This window comes from Electrona antarctica (assembly GCF_951216825.1).
Source record: "Electrona antarctica genome assembly, chromosome: 3".
Taxonomy (NCBI): domain Eukaryota; kingdom Metazoa; phylum Chordata; class Actinopteri; order Myctophiformes; family Myctophidae; genus Electrona; species Electrona antarctica.
The window spans coordinates 58,156-72,778 of NC_136808.1; the positions used below are offsets into that span (position 1 = coordinate 58,156).

A 14,623-nucleotide genomic window follows, 5' to 3' on the forward strand; every position below is an offset into this window, starting at 1 on the left:
GAGAGAAACGTTCTGGATTGTTACCCTGAAAGCCACGAACTTCCCTGGTCTTAATGATGAAATAGATTTTCCCTTTTCTCTAAAGGTTTCCTTCTCCTCACACACTATTCACAACCTTTTTTTGGTATTTGTTTTGGGGATTCTGTCTTTTTATTTTTATTTTTATTCTAAAAAATTGTTGTAAAATTTTTTTTGTATTCTCTTACAAAACTTCCCAGTCGTTTCTACACCCATGTATGTGTAACCGTATGGACTTAACTGTTATGATGTATAATGTGCGGACATTGATGTTCTAACATTTATTATGCTGACATGTATTAGACTGACAGTGACACTGATTGCTGTCAAGTGTTTTCAATCATGATGGTCGCTATATAATGACGTCCTGCTGCATGTCATAACTATGGGACCCTGACGAAGGCTGAGTGCCGAAACGCGTTGGTCCTCTTTGTAATGTTCTTTGCCATGCCTTAAACCCAATAAAAAAGGCTTTTTTCACCTCACTGGAACAGAGTGCCTTGGATCCTCTTCTTTCATGACAAGGAAAACTTTGTTCCACCGTTCTTATTTTATTTGGGTAACATTAGTCTCTTTATCTCTCTTTATCTTTATCACTAGCAGGAAGAGTACAATGTGTAAAGATGACCACCTTTCCAAAGTTTCTATATTTGGTCCAGTGCCTTCCAATCTTTTTACCTAAATCATTTTTTACAACCATAGATAAACTGATAACTAGCTTTATTTGGGATAATAAATCTCAGAGAATTAGTAAAATCATCTTACAGAGAAGGAAGGTTGATGGAGGTCTGGCCCTTCCAAATTTTTTAAATTATTACTGGGGAGCTAATATTCATAAGATAAATTACTGGTTACACGCACCTGAGATAGACTGGTGCTCTTTGGAGCTTCAATCTTGTCAACTATCCTCTCTACCTGCTCTAGTGTACTCCTCTCTTCCTCTATCTCCTTCCCGATACTCATCTAACCCCATAGTACTGTCAACTCTAAGAATTTGGATCCAATTTCGACGTCACTTCAAATTTCTCTCAACTTCTGTTTATGATCCCATCAAAATGAATCATCTATTCACACCATCTACTATAGACTCAGCATTCAATAGATGGAACGAAGTGGGAATTAGGTGCTTTGAGGACTTGTATAAGGACAATACATTCCATAGTTTTTCCTCCCTCTGTGATACATTCAATCTTTCCCGTAACAATTTCTTTAGATTTCTCCAGATTCGTCAGTTTGTAAGACAGGTATTCAGCTCATTCCCACATCGCCAAAATGACCAGAAATGGGAAAAACTGGGTTTGTTTCAGACTCTTACACATTTATCTCATCTCTTACTGATACCAATACACAAGGGTTAAAAAACAAATAGGAAAGAGAATTAAGTACTGTATTGACAGACGAGTGGTGGGCAGACAGTGCACTATACAGAGTCAACTCCACCACCTCATGTGCACGCCTCAGCCTAATTCAACTGAAAGTAGTACATAGAGCTCATCTGAGTAAAGCCAGGGTGGCTGAAATGTATCCTGAGGCAGACTCAAAGTGCGACCGCTGTGCCCAGACACAAGCACATCTCACACACATGTATTGGTCTTGTCCCCAGCTACAGCGATTCTGGTCACTTGTATTTGTCACACTGTCAGACGTGCTAGAAATTACACTACAACACTGTCCATCGATCGCTATATTCGGCACACCGTCAAACCCCTTACAGTACACAAATCAGAAGTTAGAGATTATTGCCTTTGCAACACTGCTAGCTAGAAGAAGAATATTACTATCTTGGAAGTCGCCACATCCACCCTCTCACTCAATCTGGCTCAATGATGTGATGTACTTCTTAAGCTTAGAAAAAATAAAATTCTCTCTCAGAGGAACCGTCGAAGGCTTCACTAAGGCCCTTTATAGAATACTTTAATAATCGTACCTCCCTGGATGCGGACTGTGGATTTCAGAATTAACAGACAGTGCCTCTCTTACAAGTGTACAATAGCCTACTCTTGACTGTGACCCATGATGTGACCTGTGTTTTTACTTTTATTTTTATTTCATTTTCTCCTGTTTGTCCCTGTGTGGTTGGGGGGTGTACGTTGAAAAACAAATGACTATGTGCAAAGATTTTCTTGTCAGATGTAGCCACTGCTTGGCTGTCCCCAATAAAAAACTATATATATAAAAAAAAAAAACATTAGTCTCTTTAAAAAGAGAGAGAGAGAGAGAGAGAGAGAGAGAGAGAGAGAGAGAGAGAGAGAGAGAGAGAGACATATGGGAGTAGTCATCCCTGACATTACAGTAGATGTAACATATCCGTGCTGTGCCCCTGTTGTATTATGCCGGTGACAATTGAAAGCTATGACACTGTGTTCACAACAATAATGACTCAGAGCTGCTGCATATGACATTACAGATGGATGCCACGTGTACAGTATTACACTAGCAGTTCATGGTGTAAAAAGATTTAGTCAGCAATGTTTCTGTAAGTATTGCACTTCTGTTCTGTTTTAGCAAAAATAAAAAAAAATGTTTTGCAACTAGCCATGTTTATGACCTGCCCTGTCCATTGAGGCATTTGACTAAACACTTTTTTTAAATTCTATTTTATTAGTTTGAATGATGTCCTCTGTCCTATGCCTGTTGACCTTTTCTATGTTCCTTTCTTGAAAGGGCGTGGTCTTTTTGTGGGGTCCGTCCCTCGTGCTATTTCACACAAGAAATGTAGTGGGCCTACATTGGATGTCTCCATTATGCTAATGGAGCAAGATGTTCCACAATAACTTGGCACAGTCACTCGACAGTAAAATAAAAGCAATATGCTCTCATTACAATGTAAACATTAAAAAATATATATAATCATCCGTGGCCTTTTTTTTTTTTACAGCCTGCCATGTTTTTTTGGGGGAAAGGGGCACTTTGATGTAAAAGGGCAACAAATAATAATAATAATACAATTTAGCGCTTTTCAAGATAAAACAAATCTGTAATTTCATAACAAAAATAAACTAATTAAAAGGTTAAAAACTAGAAACCAAAGGTAGAGGGGTAGGGTGAAGTCACATCTCATCGGAGCAAAGAATATTTAATGATATGATATACTAAATATCCTTTGTTTCTTTCCCCCACCACAATATCAAACGTTTTATGGTCAAGGACAAGGGCAGATTCTAGGCATAAAATAATTTAGGCTATATAAATATAAATCTCTATGGGAAAAATGAATGGCAGATTTTTCAGTGGTGCCAAAAAACCATGCCCACGGCTATGCCCTATATCAGTGGTTCCCAAAGTGGGGTCCGGAGACCCCCAGGGGTCCTTGAGGGTCCCCAGCGAAATGATAGTTTGGAGCCAAATGGACCCTTATGGGTGTATTTGGTATTTTGGTTCCATTTGTACACTCTCAGAGTTAAATTAGCATTGATTGTACGATATAAATTGGGGTCCCAGAGATAGAAATGCCATTAAACGGGGGTCTACTCGATCTGTACTACTCTGTAGACTAATATCATAGAGTATAGCTAATATCTATGCATGTCAAACTGGGGGTCCGGAAATTAAACGGGTTGATAATCACTGCTAGAGCCGTAGGCCTACAAATCTTCTCTTATGGGGTTCCCTGGCATATCTCTTCAAATGGGGGTCCGCGGGATAATTATAGTGTCAATTTGGGGGTCCTTGGCATGAAAAAGTTTGGGAACCACTGCCCTATATAGGCCTACTGCATATTATTATTATTATTATTATTATTATTATTATTATTATTATTATTATTCTATATCAGAGCGCTGACCCAAGGGGCATGGGGGCATGTGACAGGGTTACACCACCCGGTATGAAATAATGAACACACCCAATCTATTCAGGTCACGTGGTCTCTCCCAAACAATGTGAGGCTGAGCAAGGAGCAGGAAGGAAGCGTTTCACACACAGGGGGGGAGAAAAACGGAATTTGTATTATTTATGAAGAACAATGAGATATCTACTACACTAAATTGGCAACAACACGTAATTATCTTACGCTTCTTATATTAGGGAACCTGTTTGTTTGGTTATTTTCGCAACAAAGAGACAAAGCGCATTAGGTAGCGCTGCAGACCAAAAGGCTCCCAACAACAAAATGACAGCTTCTGTGTTTTTCGGTTGTACCTTCATTGCATTTGGCCCCGCCATTGCGTTGTTCCTGTTTACTATCGCCCGAGACCCACTGAGAGTCATCTTTTTAATAGCAGGGTAAGTGGCTTGGTGGCTGTTATGTGGCGAAGGACTGACTATCCAATGGAATGTTCTTTTAGTTCTTCGTTGATGGGCTATCGCACGATAGCCTTTTAGCTAGCGAACCGTAGTAGTTACACTGATTCTGGTGATGTATAGAAGTCAGTGACTCCAGAGATCGCTGTTTTGCTATAGAAATTGACATAATACAGGGTAGCCTAGAACGTGTCAATCAGAAAACTCTCTCCTAACAGCAGTTTACTATATTTAAATAAAACCCACATAATCTACCAACCCTTTTCAACGTAACAGCATTTTCTAATTTGCACAGTAAAGACTTATAACAGTGACTTCACTTCAAACAGTGACAGTATTGGGTAGGTCACCAACGTCGGCGTAACGTAGCCCAGTCGGTTCGCTACAAATTACGACTAGCTAGCTAGTGATTTCCATTTGCAAGTGGGGAAGGATTTAATTCAATAAACGATGACAATTTCATTAGAGATGCAGAGGGTGTCCCAATTTTAATTGTTTACAAATTAAGCAACACCAACATGATTGTGGAAACAAACAAGCACTTCAAGTGCTATGTGTTGTAAAATCGTACCACTCTACAAGTATTCAATAATAATAAAAAAAAAATAGATGATGGAATTTTAAATAAATCGTGATTATGGTTGGGCTTAGTCCCATTCGGAAGTGTGTGTGTGTGTGTGTGTGTGTGTGTGTGTGTGTGTGTGTGTGTGTGTGTGTGTGTGTGTGTGTATACATTTTACAGTACACTAGGCTGTATGCTTAAATTGCTTGATAGAAAGCATGTAGGTTTAGTTTTCTTTTACATACATCTGAATCTTTTGAAAATAAATCTGGTTTATTGAAACATTTGATGTCCACTATGTCCAGTTGTCCACCTATAGCCCTCACGGATGACTAGCTCTGGTCCATATCCAATGCTTCTATGATTGGCTATGGACCAGAGCTAACGGATGACCAGCATCACCCCGTGATACAAAACAGTGTTCCAAGAGGGGCTCCGCTTGGTTGGGCTCTTTGCAGAAAATATCTTCCTGTGTGGAACCCTATCACACAGTTACATTTTGTGACCTTCTGTATCTTCAAGATTGATTCCCTTTAATCTAGCGGTTAAGATGTTGGCTTTCCACACGGCTCGAATCCCGGGTGTTTCATTTACATTGAAAGGTGCACACTAGTGTAAACCATACACCAACACGCACTGTTCAGTAACTTAAGAACTGAACTTTTCTATTACTTTTGAGTAATAGTATTCTTTTCCCCAGTAACTAGTAAAGTAACTAGTTACTTTCACATTTTAAATAATAATAATATTACATTTACTTTTTTTTTCAAAAGTACTGTGGGATGGAGTGTTCATTTATAATGGTATGGACTGGGTTGGGGTCGAGTTTCTTTGCAAGGCTGCTGATCCGATCTAGATCTAGACTCTAGAGCGGATACGGAAACGATGCGTACTCGTCTGTATGTGTTAACTATCGGATGCAGTAGGGCGGGCCTTAAGCTTAAACCGCCAATAACGTAGTCTCGTGTTACCAGACTGTTGCCTCCGCAGTTTCCAAATGCTTCATACAGTCTGGGCCAACGGAAGAGCTGTCATGAGTAAACTATAAAGCGGAAGTGGAGCCTCCTCGCCACTTCCTTTTCGTCTTTACAGTCGCGCACATTTATCCTAATATAAATAGAAAACATCTAAGCATATATAGCTTGTTGCTTAGCAGAAAAGGAAATACAAAAATAAGCTCTATAGATATTTTAAAATATATTTTCGTGAACGGAAATGGCAGCTTCCGTTACTCAGCTCATGGGGGCTATATGTCCAGAGACTCCAGACTCTATATAGCAGCAGTGGCCGAACGGATAGCGGAGCGGTCTTGATACCGGAAGGTCGCCAGTTCGAATCAGCGGTCCGACACGTTAAAATTACCACCGCTGAAGTGCCCTTGAACAAGGCATTGAACCACTACGATGAAATGTGTTCTATGAGCAGGGCCTGGCTGGAAACAAGTTCTTGAGCTTAGCCCAGATACCCTGGGTAAATATAGTAATCATTTCATATATGATCTACTGTGATTTACTGATTTTCATGCAATTGAGATCATTACTGATGTTATTAATTGCATATTGCCTTTATTTTTGAGGAAAACAAATCACACTTACTGCTTTTTCAAAGGGAAAATAAACTTGCTCAAAAGGCTATCTCCTTTGAGGAAATGTGGTCACTGTACTGTATGAAGATGAAAAAGATCATCAAGGGAGCACACACATAATTGGGGGTGCCCATGATGTGATTGCTTTGTCCACTCCTGGCCTCTCCCAGCATGGAAGCACATCTACCCCTCTTTCTCTTTGTGCAAAACATAATGTGTCATTTATTACTTGTAGTTGTAAATAATGTGGCGCAGGCACAACAAAAACCATTTAGAAATCCAGAACAAAGCATGAAAGATTCAAAACCTGACAAAGCAGCAGAATTTGAATCTAGCCTTTCCAAGCCAAATAATGTGTGTACTAACTAGCCTAAGCCAGGATTTGTGTACTTGTGTTTATCTTTTGTTGTCTTCCTTCCAGAGCATTTTTCTGGCTGGTGTCCCTGCTGCTGTCCTCTCTAGTATGGTTCATCACAGTTCAGATCAGTAACAAAGAAAGTGCCACCCAGCAGAAAGGCCTGCTCATATTCGGCGTGGTGCTCTCTGTGGTTCTCCAAGAGACGTTCAGATTCGGTTACTACAAGCTCCTCAAGTAAGTCTAAATCCAAGTGCACTGATAGTCTAAATTATGTTACACATTTTGCGTCAACACTTTAAACACTTTGGCAGGGTGACGTGACTGACGTCCTGGTTAAATTATGGTTGATTATGAATATTATGAATGTTTGCTATTGTGGGACGTGTGAGCTTGTAGATGTAACCCAGAATGTTATTTGACGCTTCAAGGGTTCAAGTGGTTAACAAAAGTGGCATTTTAAGCATATTTTGTTTATCGCGGTAATGTTGTTGATTGAGATTATTTTTGCCACAATAAACGTGACATGTAAATAATTGTCATCATCATCCCATCCCTATGTTCATCATCCATTTGTAACTTTAACAGTGGGTTTGTCTACTTTTGTAACTGAGAAGGTGCAAATGATACAAGGGCAGATTCACACTGTCTGTTTGATTCAAACTGTTCCCAAATACAATTGCCTGGTCCGCAATGGCCATGAATCACATTGGCCTTGATTCTTCCCCACCCGAGTACACTTCATTCAAATGTATTCAATGCTTTCACATTGCATTGAGCCGTATCCGAGTACACTTCAATCGGTCCCGAGACTGCCTCCATGCGGTCCCCGGGAAAGGTTGGGTTGATCCGCTTCGTGGAACAGTACGCAGCATTCACACTAACTACAACATCTGCCAAGTGGTGTCGAGTGCTCACCCAGGACCATAGTGTGAATCCGCCCTATAAAAACCCATCAAAGTTTATGAACACTCAGGATTTATTTAAACCATTTTGGGGCGGGAACCCCCCCTTTGGTGTTTTAAGCATTATGTTATGCTTTAGCTGTTGAAAAATAGCAGATCTACAAGCACCGAGTGCCGTGCTATGAACTTGTAGGTCTGCTATTTTTGAAAAATCGTGAAAATGTGGCGCAAATCTTTGAATATATATTCTTTCAGAGTGAACGATTTTAACTAAAATCTTTGCTTCTGGGCCGGGGGGGGGGGGGGGGGGGGGGTCCCTGGAACTACATATTTTCAGATGGGGGTCCGCGGCCAAATACAGATAATTCTGGGGCTCCTTGACAAGAAAAAGGTTGAGTAACACTGACATAGAAGCAGGTTTTTCAGAAAACGTTTAGGATTTCGAAGACTGTATATTCTTTTAGGAATGTAACCTTTAACCCTGCCATTGTTCATTCGTGCCATGTTCATGCTCTTGTCTATAGGCCGGGTCACAGTTTGACTCAGTTGCTGAGCGAGTGTATTTTGAGTGTATGTATGAGAGTGTATTTTGGAAATGCACATTCTTCTGAGTTTCTTATTTTGTTATTCCTCCAGGAAAGCAAATGAAGGTCTTCTGGTTCTCAGTCAAGAGGAGACTATGCCCATCTCCATACGACAATTGGCCTACGGTACAACTCCACTCATACTCCTTAACCTCATACGTGCACAGCTGCTGATATACTGTTGTAAGACCACTGGTCTATTGCAGCTCCAGTCGTTCTCTGAATTATATGATGATATAAGTGAAATATCTCCAATGTTTAATCTGCTGACACATACAGTAGGCATTTAAATAATATTAATAATAATCTTCTTGTAGTATCCGTCCTGTATTTAATGTTAAAGCGTCAAATCTTCTTGATTGGTGATTGATGATTTTTCAAAATGTAAAGTTACGCTTTACTGTGAGTTGATGCATGGAAATTATTTCAACTTGGCCAATAACTTCATCTTGGTCACATGAGTTTGGAGACTGGATCTTGTGATCTACTTTACCGTTAACAATGAATTCCATTGCTAACTTGATGACTCATACATGAGTGGTTTGGATACAAAGAAATGTGCTGTGAGCACATTTAATAAATACAGTTATACAAATAAATAGTTATTTGTCTTGTAATAAATTAGAAATAGGAGATTCTGTGAACAATTTACAAAGCCTCTCATTGCCTCTCACTTGCCTGATGTGGCAAGTACATTTTCAAGTGGGGATGTGTGTGCAGCTAGTTGACAAGTCTATTGTATTTTGCTGCTCCTGCTAGTTGGCATGGAAATACTAGTCAGTATACTATTGTTTATCTTTTTACTACAATTGAGAAGTTAACTGGTTCAGTGCCGTACCAAAGATGGCCACACGATGGGGTCCTTGCCCAGTGCCAGCCTTGAAATACTAGTCCCAAAACCTAGTGGACGTTAACATCAGTTTGAACCTGACATGAAAGTCAGCCAGGTCACCATAGTGGTGCTAGGCCTTTCTATACTAGCGATTTATTATCATAACTAAGTCAATCTAAGGTCGAATCAAGCGCCGAATAATGCATTTTTTGCACATTACGATCCATAATGCACATAAAGACTGCACGTGCACGTGAGTATTTTGGCTGTTTTTAGGTAAACGTTACGGTCCGTTAGCATAAAATGCTAATTTCATCCTAATTATATATATTTTTACGCCGGATCATGGGGAATAAAACAAATCTCGGGATGCCGGGCATGGCATCCATTGCAAAGGTAAATCAATCTCGGTTTCTCGGGCCCGGCATCCATCCAGTTAAGTTGTGAGCGCTGCAGTTCAGTTGACCAAGTCATAGACCTCCACGTATGTGGAAGTGCCGTTTACGCCTGTGCTTTGTGGCCGTGATACGTATCGTCCTTGACTTTACCTCTGCGTTTTCAACCCAATTTTGTGATTTTTCTTCTTTTTTTTTTTTTTTCATTTCCTTTCTGTGATGCGATGGCCCGATTACAATACACAGCGGAGCTTTCCTAAAACCTTAACCCATTCTGGGTGGGAACCCCTTTTGGTGTTTTAAGCATTGTGTTATATTATACTTTAGCTATTGAAAAATAGCATCTAGGATCTACAAGATCTGCTATTTTTGAAAAATCATGAAAATGTGGCGCAAATTTGAATATATTGAATCTATATTCTTTCAGAGCGAGAGTTTTTAACTCAAATCTTTGCTTCTGGGGGGGTCCCTGGAACACCATATTTTGAGATGGGGGTCGGAGGCCAAATTCATATAATTCTAGGGGTCCTTGACATTAATTAGTATGAGAACCACTGATAGAGAAACATAGGTTTTACAGAAAACTGTACAGCGGACACACAATATTCACAGAGAAACAACAACACAGAACAACAACAACACAACCTGCCCAGCACGGAAAACACACGGTCAGTGGGCAAAGATAAATCGCTCTCTGCCTTCTTTCAAAATGTACACTTTGTATGTGTCTCACTCGGATCGCACTGCAACACAGACGCACAGCACGACACAATCAAGAATGCATTTAAAAACCCATTCTGGACGGGAACCCCTTTTGGTGTTTTAACTAAGCATTATGTTATACTTTAGCTATTGAAAAATAGCAGATCTACAAACTCATAGCACGCCACCGAGTGGCACGCTACGAGCTTGTAGGTCTGTTATTTTTGAAAAATCGTAAAAATGCGGCACAAATCTTTGAATATATATTCTTTCAGAGCGAACGTTTTTTTTTATTTCGACATCGGGCCTAAATGGGTTAAATAAGGTAAAGAAATGAATGTGCATGAATAAGAAAACCAATATAGATGTAATAACATTATAAACCGATTTGACAGGGTGCGTGACTTTTGAGGCTTAGTCCTGAGGGAATTTATTTGTTTGGACACATTTTTGTCTCTGTAACTTGATTTCTCTTTCACTGTACATGACCAAATACTGGCGTTGTTTTTCTAGTCTCTGGCCTGGGGTTTGGCTTCATGAGCGGAGCGTTTTCTGTGGTCAACATCCTGGCTGACTCTGTGGGGCCTGGCACTGTGGGGATCCATGGAGACTCCCAGCACTATTTCCTGTCCTCAGGTACAAAAAGGTCTTAGCGTAGTAAGCGTACCATTCCGCCTTGCAGTGGTCTGTTCGGAAAATTCAGAGCAAATGACAGAATAACTGATAATATCAGAGCACTTTACGAATCCTTTTTAAAATATATTGAATGGACACCAGAGGTCAGTACATTCTATATAACCCAATGGTTGGTAGGGTCCTGTGTCTAACCTGTGAGCTGTCCTCACCAGCCTTCATGACCATGGCCATCATCCTGTTGCACATGTTCTGGGGTGTGGTGTTCTTTGACGCATGTGAAAAACAGCGCTGGTGGGCCCTGGTTGCAGTCGTCATCAGCCACCTCCTTGTGTCATGCCTGGTAAGTATAAAAGTAGATCATCTAGCAATAAGAAGAATTAGGTCACAATATGTACAGAAAAGTGGGCTGTTTTAGTGTGTTGATTATTTTGGTGAGTGTGGTGTGCATATATGAGTTACTTGATTTTACATTTACAAGTCAACACATTGTGTATTGAGTATTGAAATGTACAAAGGTGTGGCACCAGTCATACTTGTAAGATGCAAACTAAGTAGTATATCCTGTTAATCTTGCAAAGATGCAAATGGATGGAAACTAGTATGATTATAAGCAGAATAGTATGAATTAAAAATAAGAACAATGCAAATAAATTTGAGATTAATTTAAAAAGAATCGCACTCGTGTGAAGTGAGGGGCGCTCTCATCATCATACATCACATTCCGTTCTGTGCTCAGCCAATCGATTCATCACAAATGTCATTCCGACCAATCACTTTTGGCGTCTTCACTTTTCTGCCCTCACTTTTATCTTCAATATGTACTTTGCTCAGCCAATCAAATCATCGCTATGGGGTGATCAGCCAATCATCAGCCAATGTTTGTGTTCGCACAGACCCACAAAGCTGGTCATAGGACCCCTCAAAAATACAGAAATGATAAAAATGAGATCATATTGTGCATATAGTCAATAATAAAGGAACTTTCTACTATGAGTTTTGGATCAATAAAGGCTTATGTACCTCCTCACCAACTCTTTCAGACATTCCAGAACCCTGAGTATGTGGGAAGCCTGGTGCCCACATACGTCATCATGTTCCTGATGGGCGTGTGGGCCTTCTACTGCGCTGGCGGCTCCCTGCGCAACCTCAAACTCTGTCTCACCTGCAAAGACAAAGACTTTCTGCTCGCTAACCACCGGCCCAGATAACGCATTGTGCTGGATCTGACCGGGGACTTTATTCCAAAAAAAACAGAAAAGAAATCACATGCATACACTTTGGTCATTGGCAAGATGGAAGTTTGTGATTTTTCTGCTAATCTGCTCATTGTTGTCATACTAAGAAACAAAATGAATCGAGGCGATATTTGATGCTGATACCATTTCTTAAACGGGTAAAGGTTAAGTAACAACTTTCCATTTAGTAAAGAAAAAATGAAAATTATGCAGGGAATACAAGTGAACATATGCCTTAACTGTAGGCATCACAAAACACATACTGTACTGTAGGTATCACAAAATGTAATTGTTAAGTTAATAGCTCTTCTTAACCCACTCAGTAATTTTGAGACCATAATTAGATTTTTGTTATTTTGTTTGAGGTGGGGGATACAAATTAAATTAGGCAAATCATGTAACATTTAATTTCATCCCCTCCAATGACATGCAAGTGGTGATGAAGAACACAAGGCTTATTTTATCGGTGCCAATGTAACTACAGTGTGACTGTCCTGTGTCCAAATTCTGCATCAGAACCTTTCTTTTTTTTCTTTTTTTAAATCTAGCTCTACTTAGCTCTTTTCAGTGCATCCCAATGGGATTTTGTTTTAGTCATGTTTGTCGCTTATCAAAGCAAAAATATTGTGTCTGTTCTTCAATGAGATGTTTAGATTTGACCTGAATGTATTTCAGGTATTTAATGAACACTTTCTTTATTGGTTGTAAACATGACATTATGTTCAGTCTCATGTCAGACCTTAAATGATCAAATATACCTTTGACTCGGAATACAAATGGAGGATATTAGCGGAAGGTTTACTTGCATTTTCTCTGTAGCTGTACATGCACAGAAATACTTAACAATTTAAATATGAATATGGTGCATTAGGTAAATTTGGTTAATTATATTTAGACTTGTTAAATCTTTACTGTACAATGTCCTTATTCCAGAGAATTAACCTGTGTATTTATAGGTTTATATTGCAAGTACATAATACTGTGCTTGTTCTTACTCAAAATATACCATGTGTTTAAAAGGCTTTTGAAGTTATTTAAGATATTTGCAACATTTTCATCAAATTATTACATAGTGCTTTACAACACTAAACATTTCGTTAACATGGGTAAATGCACAGGTTTGATCCGCGGATTAAAGTCTTTGTATAGCAAAGTGATACATTTAAATGTCAATATCTATCTGGATTATGTTTTCTTGGTACTTGGTAGATAAGCGTAGTAATATGAAATTGTGATGCCTTTTAAGCGTGGCCAATTCTCTGATGCATCGCTCTTACCAAAAAATGAAGGTTACATCATGGCAAAGGGTTGTATACGAGTCCCATTTTATATGGTTCTTTATAGAGAACCCATACAAGAACCTAATGGTTCCATATGGAATATTTTATATAAATTGGTTCTTTACAAAGAAACAACTGTTATTTTACATCAAATGCTGACATGGCACTTCACGTTTCCAACTGAAACCACTTTAGGAGCCATAATATGAAGTGAGGTCTAGGACCCTATTTTGGTGAGAGTGGTGACTCCAGATGTTAATGGTGTTTTCATTTTGTTTGATTTTAAGGTCACTGAACTGCCTTTTCACTACTACAGCATGTGTTGGTCAAAGGTCAGACGAGCATCCTGTGGAGTGCTTGTTTCTTGGTATCTGGCCTTTTCTCTACACAATTGGTTAAAATGCCAATTGTTTTATAAACTTGTTACCCTTTATGGTTAACTGAGCTAGCATGTTCCTATTTTTTTTTCCAGCAACACACCCTGCTTTATAATAAAGTTGTGCACATTTCATATCTGGGACTTGTCCAAGTATAACAACCACAATTTTACTGTTGGCCGGGGTTAAAACGATTCCACAAGTACAGCAACTTTTAGTCAAACCTGTGGGGAGAATGCAAGATAATAAAGTCAAGTAGTGCTTGGGGTAAATGGGGTATTCTTGTGAATAACTGGCGATTTTGGTCCATGTATTTGAGTATTTGTAGTTGGACATAGTGTTGCAAAAAACATTTGCGCTTTGTTTTTGGAGTATCAAAATTGGGGAATTTCTACCTGGGGAATTGTTTCAGCATTATTCTGAGAAGCACCATATTAATCTGATTTGTTGCTCCCTTTTACACTCTTCTGAGCCAAATCGTTAAACTTTGGTTCAACAAGGTGCCTAGTTAGTTACTTAATTGACACATGTATAAAATATTGGGTCCAAACAATAATCGAACAGCCATGAATAAAAACAAAACTTTAAAAAGGTACAATACATTGAAATATACAACACACAACACCAAATCCCTTTACAACAGGAGCTTTGAATTGTTCCAAAAGTGACAGGCAGGCATGTAGCATAAGTTCCTCTGTTAGTGCACACAAAGAGTGAGCTCAAATCAATAAACTTGTGTCCATTTTTCACTATATGATGTCTTGTGTGAGGGGAAACACCAGTATGTGGGTTGTGGGCCACTGAGTATTCTCACCCAGTAAAGCCTGATCGCTTAGACATTGGTCAGATTCCATTAGATAAAAAAGACTGAAGGGGACCACTTATGTTCTGTGTTTCCTGTTTTATGATTGTAAT

At 39.3% G+C, this 14,623-nt stretch overlaps 1 protein-coding gene across 1 annotated transcript; it reads left to right on the plus strand.

The window, feature by feature from the left end:
* The first annotated feature begins 3,832 nt into the window (after window positions 1-3,832).
* On the plus strand, window positions 3,833-13,842 carry aph1b (APH1B gamma secretase subunit). Its single transcript, XM_079496902.1, has 6 exons — window positions 3,833-4,242; window positions 6,829-6,999; window positions 8,304-8,377; window positions 10,694-10,816; window positions 11,029-11,156; window positions 11,857-13,842. Exons 1-6 carry the CDS (start codon window positions 4,130-4,132, stop codon window positions 12,022-12,024), a joined length of 777 nt encoding a protein of 258 aa, XP_079353028.1. The 5' UTR covers window positions 3,833-4,129; the 3' UTR covers window positions 12,025-13,842.
* The last annotated feature ends 781 nt before the right edge of the window (window positions 13,843-14,623 follow it).

Coding starts and splice junctions, on each gene's coding strand:
- aph1b (XM_079496902.1), top strand. CDS start 4,130: ATGACAGCTTCTGTGTTTTTCGGTTGTACCTTCATTGCATTTGGCCCC. Junction 8,378..10,693: donor CATACGACAATTGGCCTACG/GTACAACTCCAC, acceptor TTGTTTTTCTAG/TCTCTGGCCTGGGGTTTGGC. Junction 10,817..11,028: donor GCACTATTTCCTGTCCTCAG/GTACAAAAAGGT, acceptor TGTCCTCACCAG/CCTTCATGACCATGGCCATC.